The sequence below is a fragment of the Gobius niger genome, assembly GCF_951799975.1.
Source record: "Gobius niger genome assembly, chromosome: 4".
NCBI classification, from domain to species: Eukaryota; Metazoa; Chordata; class Actinopteri; order Gobiiformes; family Gobiidae; genus Gobius; species Gobius niger.
This window is the reverse complement of record NC_136855.1, coordinates 23,078,619-23,092,458: the sequence shown is the minus strand read 5'-3', so window position 1 is coordinate 23,092,458 and position 13,840 is coordinate 23,078,619. Positions and strand designations below refer to the sequence as shown.

At 41.0% G+C, this 13,840-nt stretch overlaps 2 protein-coding genes across 2 annotated transcripts; one reads left to right on the top strand and one right to left on the bottom strand.

Annotated features, from left to right (window-relative positions):
- Positions 1–1,199: 1,199 nt before the first annotated feature.
- LOC306962218 (fibulin-7) lies at positions 1,200–3,451 on the bottom strand. Its single transcript, XM_079555305.1, has 7 exons — positions 3,207–3,451; positions 2,964–3,134; positions 2,434–2,559; positions 2,113–2,292; positions 1,902–2,039; positions 1,685–1,820; positions 1,200–1,601 (listed from the first exon to the last, which is right to left on the bottom strand). The coding sequence occupies exons 1-7, from the start codon at positions 3,406–3,408 to the stop codon at positions 1,238–1,240; spliced, it is 1,317 nt and encodes a 438-aa protein (XP_079411431.1). The 5' UTR covers positions 3,409–3,451; the 3' UTR covers positions 1,200–1,237.
- Positions 3,452–5,796: 2,345 nt separating this feature from the next.
- LOC306962220 (C-type lectin domain family 18 member A-like) lies at positions 5,797–13,130 on the top strand. The gene is made up of 12 exons (XM_079555307.1): positions 5,797–6,182; positions 6,471–6,562; positions 9,711–9,944; positions 10,042–10,139; positions 10,214–10,335; positions 10,429–10,536; positions 10,598–10,690; positions 10,752–10,858; positions 10,958–11,084; positions 11,159–11,255; positions 11,397–11,488; positions 13,085–13,130. Exons 1-12 carry the CDS (start codon positions 5,816–5,818, stop codon positions 13,114–13,116), a joined length of 1,569 nt encoding a protein of 522 aa, XP_079411433.1. The 5' UTR covers positions 5,797–5,815; the 3' UTR covers positions 13,117–13,130.
- Positions 13,131–13,840: the final 710 nt, after the last annotated feature.

Below are 13,840 nucleotides of genomic sequence, written 5' to 3'. Positions count from 1 at the left end.
AAAGTGCAAGTGACTCTGCTCTAAGTAGCCTATTTAACCCATAGATCCATGATTTAACCTAACAACCGCAGGAAGTAGCGCAGGGCCCCGGCTTCAGCATATCGCACCACTAGGGGGCGCCCTGCCCATAGCTAAGTCTACTACACGAACGTCATCATGGCTCGCTACGTTTAATATAATAGATCCACGCTCGCTGCACACGCTGTGGTGCATATCTATGGCTGCACCGTGGAGGAAAGCAGGCCATCTCTTTTCTTTAGCGGTCACTCACTCCGACTCTAAGGGTCCGAGGTCGAGCCTGGGCAGGGTCACAAGTGGCTGTCTGATTAATATCATCGATCATCATCTGAATATAGGACAAGGGCCTAAAAAGTCTTAAGCATTTGAAGTCATTACAAGTTAAGCCCAGTATAGTCTAAACTTGTCAAAACAAATGTGCCCCATAATTACTCAGCCTATCTGATATTAAATCTATAAGCACATTAGAGTTAAGTAAGTAAGTGCTTTATTGTAAATTATTGTAAATGTAAATGAGCCATTGTCTCTCGTGGACTGGAACTCACGATCCAGTGGTCAGCGTGTCAATCATTTAACAGACTCAGGTGTTTCTGCACTTTTTCAGTTGATAAATATTGAAAGAAATGTTTTCCCGACCCACCATTTGAGAACGACTAGATATAGATGAAATATAAAATAAATAGTCTTTATCTCGTCATTCAAACCATGGGCCATGAGCTGGATTCTTAAATTAAATTGGGTTTCCCCCGCAATACTCTGCCAGCACTGTACTGTATGTTTGTTTTATTGTCTAGAACACAGTAAACACCAAGTGAACATTCACTTTGTACCTCAAGTCGAAAGAAGTTACCAGCAAAACATATTTATTTTCTTGAATTAAAGACCTCTTCCTACTTTACTGCCTTTTTTATTTTCCCAACGCAAAAGATGCCAGAAACTTTGTCATATTTTTATTTAGAGGAAAAATTGAGTTACACTGTATAGATAAAACATGACATAAATACATAATTCCGCAGAATTCTTAATAACACTGCTGTCCTCTTTACCTCGTTCAACAATCAGTAGAAACTCAACAAATCTTGGTGTATCAGATATAGATGGTTTGCATTACATTTCTCTGATCAAATGCTTTACGTATGCACTAGAGTCAATGTTTTTTTTTCTAATTTTCGCAGTGTGTATCTAACATCTTCTCTTATAAATTAAATACTCTCTTTTTTTAGAAGTCATATTGTGAAACAAATATGGTGACTTTGGTTATGTATCGACCCAGTTGCTCCCTCCTCTCCAGCTCCATCATCTCCACCTCGGCCTCTAATGTAGCAGGACCCTGCACTGGGCTCACGAGCATCAGCTGCCCCGTCAGGCGGTCTGAGCGCTGCACGGTGAAGTATCTCCGGATGGGTCTACCCCCCAGGAGGGAGAAACGTAAAGTGTCCCCAACCTGACGCAGTGCAGACACCCTGAACATCACTCGAGGGGCCGAGAGGTTGGACACCAGTGACAGGTAATGATAGGAGAAGGAGTTTGGGGTTTGAGAGCATGCTTTGTTATCCATTGGGCAAGGATTACGCTCACAACGCCTGTAAGGTTAAGAGTATATTATCAGTATCTTACATAAAAAGACTGTGATGCACAGAAAAAAAAACAGGCCTGTAAGGCTTACATTGGTGATGTCTTGATATATGTTGCATTGGGAATTTTAGGACATTCAACACGGACACACTGGAATCCACCATTTGTGTTTATACATGTCTGATCCTTTGTGCAGTTGTTGAGTCTCGTGGCACATTCATCAATGTCTGTAAAGAACAGCTTTAAGTTCACGTGAGGCTACTTGATTTTGATTTAGCAACAACAGATCATGAAATAAACAAATTTACCTTTACAGCCACGTCCATCACGAGTTACATCATATCCAGCGGGACAGGTGCAGCGGTAGCCCCCTGCGGTGTTCACACAGGCATGTTGACAGAGTCTCCCAGCCTGTCCATTATGAAACAACTCGCACTCATCAATATCTGAAACACACAGCATACATCATTACACAATTGGAGCTTTCATCATCACTGTGTCCAATTCGGTAGAAAATACCTGTGCAGGTGTAGCTGTCTCTGCCAGAGATGGTGTATCCCGGTTCACAAGTGCAGTGTGTGGTCCCCTGCGTGATGGTGCATCGGGCCGGTCGCACAAAGGGTCCATTGGTGGCAGCTGGCAAAGTAGTAGCAGCAGCAGCGTGCGTGGCAGCTGAGGTGTTTGCCATGGTGATAAAGACTGGTAACAAAGACCACTTCAACATTTAGGACGTTATGTTCACAACAATATTCAAGATAAACAAATTCAAGAAACAATCATGTGAGGATCAAATAGCTCAGATGGGTAAGCCTATATTCACGTTTGATGTATTGTACACACATGTTGGCACAGGACTCTGACAGGTAACTCCAGCCCAGCCTTTGGCACAGACACACGAGAATTGATTGACTTCATCCACACATGTTCCTCCATTCAGGCACGGAGAGGAGGCGCACTCATTGATGTCTGAAATAAGAGACACACAAGAGATGTGCATAGTCACAGAAGATGTAAGCCAATATGCTTGAAGATGAGATATTACAAAATAATTGCAAGGTTATTGAAACAAAATGAGGCTGATGTCTTCATGATAGCAGAATGTCTCTTTTAGCTGCCATCTCTGAAATGGCCCGCTGTCAAATGAGTGCGGGTTGGTGTATCAAATATCACAGCAGTTTTTGCACTCTTTGTCACAGATCAGACGAGTGTGAAAAAACACATGAAACCTGATAATGCAAGTTTAGCTGATACAATTAGATAAGAGCATGGCTACCTGGAGTGCCTGTTAGAAAGACAATGATAGGGCCAATAAGTGCTCATTATTGGACCCTCTGCGAGCAATACCCCTCATAGTAATGGTTACCACTGACCTCTGCAGGTTGGCTGCTGGCCGCTCCACACAAGACTCTCTTGACAAAGCCGACTCTCAGCTCCAACCAGCTCATAACCAGGGCCACATAGGAAGTGCACTTCATGGCCAACACTCTGAGATTTACCCAGCTTCCTTCCATTTATGGGTGCATCCAGTTTAGGGCAGGTGACTAATAAAATGTATATGCAAATTGTAATGGCAGAGTATTAGGGGAATCATTAATGGAAGTGCACAGACTCACTGTTGGTGGCTCTGGTAGATAGTTTTGTTGCACTGTTCTGTAAAAGGTTGATTTTCTTTTTCAAATTTCTTAAGCTTTGTGCGTATGAAGTTTCATGGGCTGTCAGCAGCTTCTGGACCTGTTTCAGGGTGCCTTGTAGCTCCCGTCTGCCTGGACAGTCCTGGAAAAGATTCATAGATCGATAAATGTTACATACATACATCCGCCTTATTTCTGTCTCAGTTACTGTGTCTGTTATAACACAAGTTCAATGATCAGGTAGAGTTTAGTTTCTGTTTTCATGAAGCACAATTTGTCCTTCCAAGGTCGCTGTCACTATATTAGAAACATTTAAGCTAAGAGTAAAGTCAGCTGAAAGATTGTTCTAGTGCACAGTATGAAAGTTGCCTTGGGTTTTTCATGTGGTTTGAGTTGTGTGCCGTCAGAGGCTTTATTACATAAAGTATGTTCTGTATTTGTTAGTAGAGGAGCAGATTTAGTTTGGGGTTAGACTGGGTCCAAACCTCACCAGCAATACAAGCTGGGTCTCTATCAGCAGAAGCAAAGAGGGAGTCACACCAAGATGTTTTTCAACCATTACTCATTAGTGCCCAGCCTCTCATGTCTTCAGACAACCAATTAGTGTTTTGGCCAGACACAGTTATGTAAGAAGTGTCAATATTTGCTACAACACCTCTCTGCCTATGACTGAACTGGGTTTGGAGAGAGTTCAGTCGCACCAAGGCCAGTGATGTTTATAGTGTTGTAATCAAAGGCCTCTTTCTTTCTTCATCTCAGAAACGTTCTGACGGCTTTATGTTGATGCATTGATGGAGAGATGAGAGACCAGGCAGCTTAAATGGTTAAACACATATTTAAAGTATGTGTTCAGTTTATCACAGTTACTTTTCCACAGGGCACTCAATGTTGATACAAAACCCTCTCTTGTTCTTAGCTTGGATTGCAAAGTTCAGCATGCAAATGGGACAAACAAGCATTCAATCTTAATAGCAAACGCAAACACAGTTTCGTGGCTACAGAGCAACATTTAGAGCATTTCCAGTTGAGCAAAACATGGATATATTGGAGGCATTCATAATGCTGAGCCTTGGGGCCTCGGTACTATAACTGGAGCAGAAATAAAATAACTGGTTGCACTGTGATTTGAAAAATATAAAATACATTAATAACAAAAAATACACTTTAGGGAAATGAATAAAACACTTACCTGTCCAAACGTGTAATCTAATGTAATGACATACAACAGTGTGCATACTAAAGCTGGTGGCATAAACATATTTTCTCTCAAATAGGAGCCGGTATAGTCTGAAGTCAGTGTGAGCGGAGCAGGCAGCCCAGTGTGGTCCCGTGTGGCAGTGTCCAGGTAAATGCTGAACCTCAGATACACGGTGGAAAATGTGTATCTAAGAACTGCTGCGGAATGTGGGTTTACTCCTCGTCAACCAATCAGAGAAAAGCCTCCAGAAAAATATCACCATAACATTTTTTCACTCACCTAATGTCACATGCCGCCCAGGCCAGGGCAGAACAAGAGCTCTAAGTCATGAGAAATGCTCGATAATATTCAACACTGTGAAAATGTCAAAATCTCATTCTCTAGTGAAGCCTAATGAAACATTTTGATGGTAAAAAGAAAGGAGCAACTGCATTGTGGTTATTGCATAGACACGCATATTAGTGCAGAGAGAGATGTAAGATGTAAATGAAAGATTAAGAAAGCATTGGTAGTATTTCAAACACAGCACACTAGTCTCACAGTAAGAAGGTCTCATTTTAAGTTCCTGGACCGTGGGGGTGTTTTTGTGTGAGCTTGCATGTTCTCTCTGTGTCTGAGGCGGTCTCCTCCAGGTGCTGAGTTTTGCTCATCGATCCAAAACATTACCAATAGGCTAAATCCTCCAGACTACGAACCTGTGGCCACTCCTGATGGACTGCTCCTGCGGCACTGAAGGATGGCTCAAATGCAGAGGAGAAATTCTTTGATTTCAACAGAACTTTAAGTAATTCTCTATTTGGGGGTTAATTTTACTGAATCGGGGCTAAACGGCAAATTGTGCTACAAGTTAAGAACCAAGTGAACGTGTTAAGTGCTCAAACTGCTGCTGTTTTGACCCCCACAGGCTGAAAAGAAACCACTGTAACCACTTCTACATCAAAATAACACTAATGCTCTGGAGGTGCAATGGTCACATAAATGCAGTGGTTCTCAACTGGTAGGTAGGGACCCAAAAACGTGTCGCACGCCATTGCCAAACCCTATAAAAGATTCTTATTTTTTGCAAACAATACAACATTATTAATTGCACAAAAGTTGAAATTAACTTTTTTGTGGAGGGCCTCGAAGATGCACCATTTTAGAGCCACTGAACATTATGAGACATAAGACAAACATCCGATAATTTAACTTTTGCCCGAGTAAAGTCACCCTTGTAAAGTCATCACAAATTGTCTCTAGATTAACAAAGGACGCTGCTCAGTCATGCGGCTCATCAGTGCTGGGAAGTGAAGGTCGAGATGAGTAAGCGTTTTCTGTCTTGGCTCTTTTGTGCTATTGTTTTGTTAAAATATCCAGAGGCCTGTCCTAAAAAAACACAACCTGACTGAAGTTGATGCCATTTCCCATAACAAATAGCTCACGTAATACAAAGCTGATTTTGATCGTTATAAAAGAAGGTGAGGTGGTTGAGTACATTGTGCCAGTCTGTTGTTTCAAGTGTTCAGTCACTGCTGTGTGTGTCCCCTTTCTTGTTGCACATGGCTGCATTCTGTTGCCTTTACACAAAGAGGGAGGAGTAGCTGGAGACTTTAGGACGGGCTTTTTGGGGAAGTATCCTGTGCCAGTTGCTCATTCACCGGTGGACTTAACTATGGGCTCTGTCTCAGCGTCGCGATGGATGTGTTTATGTGCTGCTTTGAGTCTGCTCCCTGTGATTATCTGCTCCACATTCATTGTGACCAAGGACTTCATAGACAACGGTAAGAAAAGGAGCGCTCCACTTTCAGACACTTGCACTACACTACTCTATACTATTTATACACTACCTCTTTCATCAAACATCATGCTATTACAGATCATTTTGTGTTGTGTGTTGTTGCAGCATACTACCTTTCAATTCTACATTTTAAACATATAGGATCTTATGAACTAATTACCCACCTGATCATACAATTGTGTTAATACTAATAATAATACACAAACAGAAATGTATTTATTGGCACTCTTTTTATAATACTGTTCTAATTAATCTATTTTGCTTGTTCCAGAGTTTGGACAAAAGCATCACTCCAAGATTGTAGCCTTACACAACAGACTGCGCAGCCGGGTCAGCCCCATGGCAGCCAACATGCAGAAAATGGTCAGTGGAGTCTTTCAAAGGAAGGCTTTTTGTCCGTTTTCTGCGGGTGGTGTCATTTTCCCCTCATTGTGTTTTGTCTGCAGCCTCTGTCAAGGTTAATCTATACCTACTGTTATCCTCAGATAACAGGCCACAGGAGGCACAGGCTACAGCAGAGAGACTGTGGAGGTGAATGAACTGGAGAGGTGCCTCGATGGCCTGCTGCATAGGTGGATCGCAAAATAAATCTCAAAACATTGTTAAAAAGAATGCAACATCAAAAACAAGGAAAGGGACTATACAGAGTTTAAAAATGTTAAAATTATGTAATTTCCCCCCCTACATGTTCCAGCAATGTTTTAATGTGTAGAATGAGCCCAGACCTATTCACCACAACGGCCTCTAAAATCCTGCACTGTCACTCAAAACGTTTCTACCTCGGGTCCGAATTGCCGTCATGCGCGGGCTTAATATAGAGACGGAAGTTACCCATAAGACCTGAGGTGGCAGTAGTGAGTATAAAAATGACCAACTTGCATCCAGTCCCTTTAAGCATCAAGAGAGTTCAAGGGATATTTCAGGATTTTTGACATCCAATCAGAATTCACAGGGGCGTGGCTTGTGGCTTAACTCGGTTGGAAATCGGAATGAGGCTGCTAGGCTAGTGCTAGGCTAGCACATGTCTATGATAACTAGTAGCCTGCATTAAAACCCTCTTCAAAATCATCGGGTCCTCCAAACGTTGCCATCTCTGATTTGTAGAAAGCTCCTCTGTGAATCCCACGTGTAGTAATGCCGGTAATGCCGCAGGGAGACAAACTGCTGTAGAGCCGGTAACCTAGCAGATCACTCCGCCCTTGCGTAGCTTTCAACTAAGAATGCAAAATGGTTATATTTAAAAAAAATATTCAGTCAACACAGACATTTATATCAGTACACTGGTGTTATAAGTGATTTGCCTCAGGTGCTCTGTGCTTGGGTCAGACTGCTTTTAATGCAGGCTACTAGTTACCATAGACATGCGCTAGCCTAGCATTAGCCTAGCACATCTAAACTCTTCAAATATAAGGACTGCATGAATTAATTTTCCAGAAATCAACAACACTGTGGATAACTAGGAAATGAGGCCCTATTCCAAAAATCCTGAAATATCCCCTGAAGATGCTTTCACAGTGTGATCTGGGAGTTCAGGATTTATCCACCAAGCACAAGTTAATGGGTGTTTAAAGGAAAGTCTTAAGTGCCATGTTATCATTCAGAACATCACGCAGGGTTACTTTGACAGTGTTCATCTCCACTAAATAACCGCCCCCTTCTGTCTCATCCACTGCTTCAGTGTGTCCCATCTGCTTGTGATTAGGACTTAAAAGGCACTGTCACATTATAAAACACCTCGATGCTCGCCGCCCTCTCTGGCCCCGTAGCATGAGATTTGTGTCTGGGCCGACCATCGCTCTGTTATAGATTTAAATCCTCAAAGCAGACTCTTTCTCTTCAGCCTCGGACAACTGTTCTCAGCCGATAAGGCGGTAATGAGAAAAAATGTGGATAATCATTGCTCTCTCCAAACTCTGGTATTACAGGTAATTTCCCCATGAAAACCCCCAGAGCAGCCCTGTCGGACTGGAGAGGCTTATTACAAAGAGCCCTGATAAACGCTGACCTCTTAGTATGGCATTTGAGTCAGAAATCTGAATGTTGAAAGTAAGAGCATTGTGAAGGAATTACATTGAACTTATGAAAAAGGTCTCCAGGGTTTGTTTGTTTTTAGAGGGATTAATATTTTAAAAGATAAATGAGGATATGCCCTTTTCTCATGAGTGAGGGTGTAATTATAAGGTCATGCCATTGCTTTCAAATATGGAGGTTGGTGCTTAATATCTGCTTTCTTGTGAAAATCACACTCGGAAATGAGTCCACTCTAGATCTTATAAAATTACATTGCAGAGAGGTGAAATGCTCCAGTCTCAACAAAAATCATAAATGTTTTGCTAAACGTAATGAACAATAATGTAACTAGAAAAATATAATGTTTAACCAGACCATGTTCAGGTAGTTCATAGTCCATGATTTTTCAATATTATTATAAACAATATTAATAATGAATTAATCATTTTTAATTGTTCCTAAAAATAATTGTATATTTAGCACAGGGGTGGGCCAAAATTCAGCCCCCACGGTGGGCCACGGGCCGCATATATTGTAAAGGACTGTGGCCTAAATAACAATGGCTTACACATATTGCGCTATATCAGCCTGTGTCACAGGTTTCTCAAAGTGCTACATTAAGTCATTATTCATTCACGCCACACTCGATGGCAGTAAGTTACTATTGTAGCCACAGCCGCCCTGGGGCAGACCATTTACCACATGGCTGTAATGTGTTGTTTATATCCTTATCTCTTATGTCAGTGCCCTCTGCTGGACATGTGTGGAATTCTTTTGTTTTTTTTTAATTTAAGCAGCCCCCTAGTGGCTGGAGTGAACATTATGGGTATTTCTTTAAAAATATCCATAACTCCGCACAGGAATGAGCTAGAGACTTACTTTTTTATATATATGCTCAGAAATCCATGCTCTACAAGGAAGCCACATTAAATTACATCTCATGCGGCCCGTGGGACTTGTGTTTGACACTTGTGATTTAGTATATCATGAGAAATTAATGAGATTTACCACAAAGTGGGAACGTTGTATCTAAATCTAATGTAAAACTATGCCTGAAGCAATGCAAGGGGTCTGCAATTGTTGAAATCTTGTTTAGTTTTTTTTGTGCTTTTTATATTATGATTAACTTTTTTAAATGTCAATTTGTAATATATTATTGTAGGGCAGTGTTGAAATGGTGTCAATAGTTATTAAGTCTCAAAACAAAAAGCATCACTCCAAGCCTTACACAACAGACTGCGCAGCCCCCATGGCAGCCAACATGCAGAAAATGGTCATGTTTTGTCTGCAGCCTCTGTCAAGGTTAATCTGTACTTACTGCATCCTAAGTGTATATAATTCTATGATCCAAAGACACAATATTTCCTACTGTATTTACAAGAATGGTATATATACTTTATCAGTGTAGGCTGTAATTTAAGTGTTAACAGAGTTTATGCACTTATTGTTGTTTTACGGCTGTTTCTAATTAGAGATTTCCACATTTCCCCACTGTTTGCAGGAGTGGAGTAAGGAGTTGGCTGACCTGGCTGAACGGTGGGCAGCTCAGTGTGACCCTGGGGCACCGCCTCAACAGCTGTCCTCATTTCGGCACATAGGATGGAACACTCAGCTGTCTGCGACTGGCGTGGCCTCCTTCACCAACATCATCGAGTCCTGGTTCAATGAGGGACAACATTTTATCTATTCGTCTGGACAGTGTCAAGAAACGAGGACCTGTAAACGGTACACACAGGTACAAAATAAACCATAGTCTTTACTGTAGGATTAGACCTTTCCAACTTCACTGATAAAGTATCTCTGATTTGTATCTTAATATCTCTCTCTTGCAGCTTGTGTGGGCCACTTCCAGTCATGTAGGTTGTGCCAGTCAGTTGTGTTTGAGGAATAATACAATGTGGAAGATATTTGTGTGTGCATACTACCCCGGGTAAAACTTGTACATTCACGTTACCTAATACTCAATGTTCTTGCTACAAATAGTCTGGTAAATTTGTTTTAAAGGGGGAACTGGGAGGTGAATGGACAGCTGGTACTGCCCTATAGGACAGGGCAGTATTGCTCACTCTGCACCTCATCCATGTCAGGCTGCTTTAAACTGTGGGATCACATTGGTGGATTATGTGGTAAATTAAGTAACATGCTATACTTTGCTCTAAAACTCCCCCTCCAAAGCAGCCTACAGTATCTAGCAGATCTATCTACCTATTTTGTTGCAGAGGTTCCTAAAAATCCATGTCGTATGAACTGTGGTCAGCACGGTCATCTCAATGTCTCAATGTGCCAGTGTCAGTGTGATCTAGGTTTCACTGGGCGTTTTTGCCAAGGTACTGTATCACAAATGTGCCGTGTAAATATTCAGTAAGTTATCAGTGTGATGTCTTACAGTGAGATGCAGTGCACAATGTGTTCATGGCCATTTTAAACTGGAAGAGTGCTCCTGCCAATGTGATATTGGCTACGGAGGACCTGGATGTGCAGGTCAGTAGGATGTTATTCAGTTTCAGGGGAACTGCTTGTTATATGATTGTGTTTTCAACAGAGAAAGTACAGTTTCCCCTTAGTTTGTGTGACATGTTGATTGATGGTGAGTGTTTCACCATTTCCTCTGAAGCTGCCACCTACTACACAGCTAAGAGCCGCTGTCAGGTGAGAGACAGGTGTGTGATGTTTTCTTTTGATGTGCATTTATTGTTTCATATATGGTCTCGACGTGCAATTACACTTTTATGTGCTTCAAATTACCAGGAACGAGGTGGCACTTTAGCTCACATCTACAATCAGAAAAGTCAGGATATTTTGGCTTTTTATCTCAGTCGTTTAGAAAAAGAAAATGAAATCACCTTGAACTCTGATGCATCAAACTTCTGGATTGGTACAATCTATTATTGTGTATAATTAGCTGACAGTATTTCTTTCAAAAGACAACTTAAACATATTGTGTTGTAGGTTTGACATTCAGACCCCCCAAAGACTCATTTCGCTGGGACAGGGGGAAAGAGCTCTCTTTTAGTAGTTTTGCTTTTGGACAACCGGACAACCAAGGGTAAGTTATGTCTATTTTAACATGTTGTAAAACAGCAGGACATTCACATAGAGCACAGGTCTACGCTACATTGCCCTCTACTGGTAATGCACCAGGGCAGCAATAACTATACATATTAGTATGTCCCCTCCCTCTTTTAAGTTTTGGAAACTGTGTGGAGCTGCAGGCATCGAGTGGCTTCAACTGGAATGACCAGCGCTGTAAAACCCTCAACAAATATATATGTCACTTTGGTAAGACTTCAAGCAAAATGTGCCGTAGCATTTTCTTTTGTAGTTGCTTTGTAACAGGCAAATAAGTAAACACTCACACCTTTGTTCTGCTTATACAAAGAAAAAGAAAAAAAATACAGTTGTGCTCCAATGTTTACATACCCTGGCCGATAGATGACACAAAAAGGTTTTTTTTTCCAGTCAAAGAATTGTCAGAGAATCTGTAAGAAAAGGTAGTTGAATTGTACAAAAAAAGGAAAGGGATATAAAAAGATACCCAAGGTACGGAGAGTATCAATCAGCAGTGTTCAAACTCTAATGAAGAAGGAACATTAGGGATTCTGTGGAAACCAAACCACGGGATGCACCTGGACGTTCCATCATGACAAGATCCAAAGCACAAGGCTATCGGCTACAGCAGAATGAAGTGAAGGTTCTGGAGTGACCATCTCAGTCTCCTGACCTCAATATCACTGAGCCACTCTGGGGAGATCTCAAATGTGCAGTTCATGCAAGACAGGCCAGGAATTTACAGAAACTGGAGGCTTTTTGACAAAAAGAATGCTCAGTTTTACGATCAACTACCACAAAAGACTCCAAGCTGTCCTTGATGCTAGAGGGGAAACACAGTTAACACAGTATTAAGAAGTGAGGTATGTAAACTTTTGATCAAGGTCATTTTGGTACTTTCTTTTTTCATTATGATTTAAAAAGAGTAAACTCGTAAATGGCTTCACACAACCACTAACTATGAGTGAAACTTGTGTTATCTTTCCAATTCTTTGAAAAACAGTCCAAAAATCTAAAATTGTATGTAAACTTTTGAGCACAACTGTATCTATAAACTAAACCTCTCAAACTCAGCTCAAAACGTGACATTGAATGTTACATTTTCCTTTATAAGTTGCTGTTTAAAGGCTGAGATAAAACTGATGATAAATGTGTCACCAGTATTTAAATCTTGCACGAGTAATCGTTTAAAGACAGTTCTCTGTTCATATCGATGTTTACACAAAGCTAAAACGCCTGGTCTTAACGCAGCACTTTGTCAGAGTCAATAACACTCATCAGTCTGACAGTGATCAATAGTGTTCCAGTTCAACAAAAGCCCAGTGTTTTGGACATATACTCCGCTCTCATCGATCGTCAGGAGTGTGATGTGGGGATGTTTAGTCTCGGCTACTGTCACACACTCAGTAATCTTTCATTGATCACTCAGAGCAATAAGAGTTCTGCTCTGCAGTGGGGAGTGCGACAACACTTAGGAAACATGTTCTCTGAAAATCACTGCGCGTGTCCTTTTTTCCTGTGCATCATGCTGTTTGTGCAGAAAGGGGCTAATTCCAACGATTATTGTAAATAACGCTTGTAATTTAGCGGCTTATTCAGCAGAGAAATTCTGATATTTTTGCGATTGATGAATTAGTTAAAGCAACAATAATTTAAACCCAGCATTTTACAATCTTTGAGCAGTTTGCTGAATTACACGTTTTGGGCTGTGCACTGTGTTGTCCATGTGCAACAACATTAGGTTACACAGAGACACATTTCAGTCTTGGGTCTGGCTACTATATTTCAACATGGCCATTGTGTAAAAATGTTCTTCTCTCTTTGCAGCTCTGGAGCATATTGCTCAGTGGGACAGGTAGCAGACAAGAGAAGGGTCTCTGTTTAAGACATATGTGATGAACTGTATTTTGATATTCCTTTATTGAGCCTGTCATAGATATTGCACACACCTCTAACATGCACAAAAATAAATCTGATGCTAATGAGACCAATATTGAGCATCTTTTATATGTATTTCATGTTAAATAATCTTCCACATGGACATTCATTACTCCTTGGAAGAAGCACGATACAAGACTGGAATGAATCAGATGCTCAAAAATGGCATTGCCCAGGGAAAACCATAAAATTGCTTTACTTTCTAGAACTGGTATTTCTTCCTAATGTGAATAATGAATTTTGAAGACCATTTCAGAGCTTATTGATTAGTCTCAAAAGCATTGGAGTCAACGCAGATTCAGTACCCTGGACAGCAACATGACTGCTATGATCAAACAGACATGCCACAACAACATTGATCATCATATTAGTGATGCTTTGCTACATGTACATTGACATTTCAGCTTCCATCATTTCAACCCTTTGAATTGGCATTGTTTGACTTGAATTTGCTCTGATCTAAAGCTTAACCACATGGTGCGATACAGATAATTGCTACGAAGAAATACAAAGGCTGTAAATATAGGACTAGGTTTTCAGCTTTGAGTGAGGGCCACTGTCCTCTAAACTTTTCTGCTGATTTGTGCCTCTTTCAACAGTCTTAAAGTGTTTGTGTCGCTCAGTACTGTATTAGTGTGAATCCTC

Excerpts from the sequence above, each read along its gene's own strand:
- LOC306962220 (XM_079555307.1), top strand. The coding sequence starts at position 5,816 with ATGCCATTTCCCATAACAAATAGCTCACGTAATACAAAGCTGATTTTG. Across the intron at positions 10,336-10,428 it reads TCACATTGGTGGATTATGTG|AGGTTCCTAAAAATCCATGT; the intron begins GTAAATTAAGTA and ends ATTTTGTTGCAG. Across the intron at positions 10,691-10,751 it reads CGGAGGACCTGGATGTGCAG|AGAAAGTACAGTTTCCCCTT; the intron begins GTCAGTAGGATG and ends TGTTTTCAACAG.
- LOC306962218 (XM_079555305.1), bottom strand. The coding sequence starts at position 3,408 with ATGTATGTATGTAACATTTATCGATCTATGAATCTTTTCCAGGACTGT. Across the intron at positions 2,040-2,112 it reads AGACAGCTACACCTGCACAG|ATATTGATGAGTGCGAGTTG; the intron begins GTATTTTCTACC and ends TGTGTGTTTCAG. Across the intron at positions 1,602-1,684 it reads TATATCAAGACATCACCAAT|GCGTTGTGAGCGTAATCCTT; the intron begins GTAAGCCTTACA and ends TTAACCTTACAG.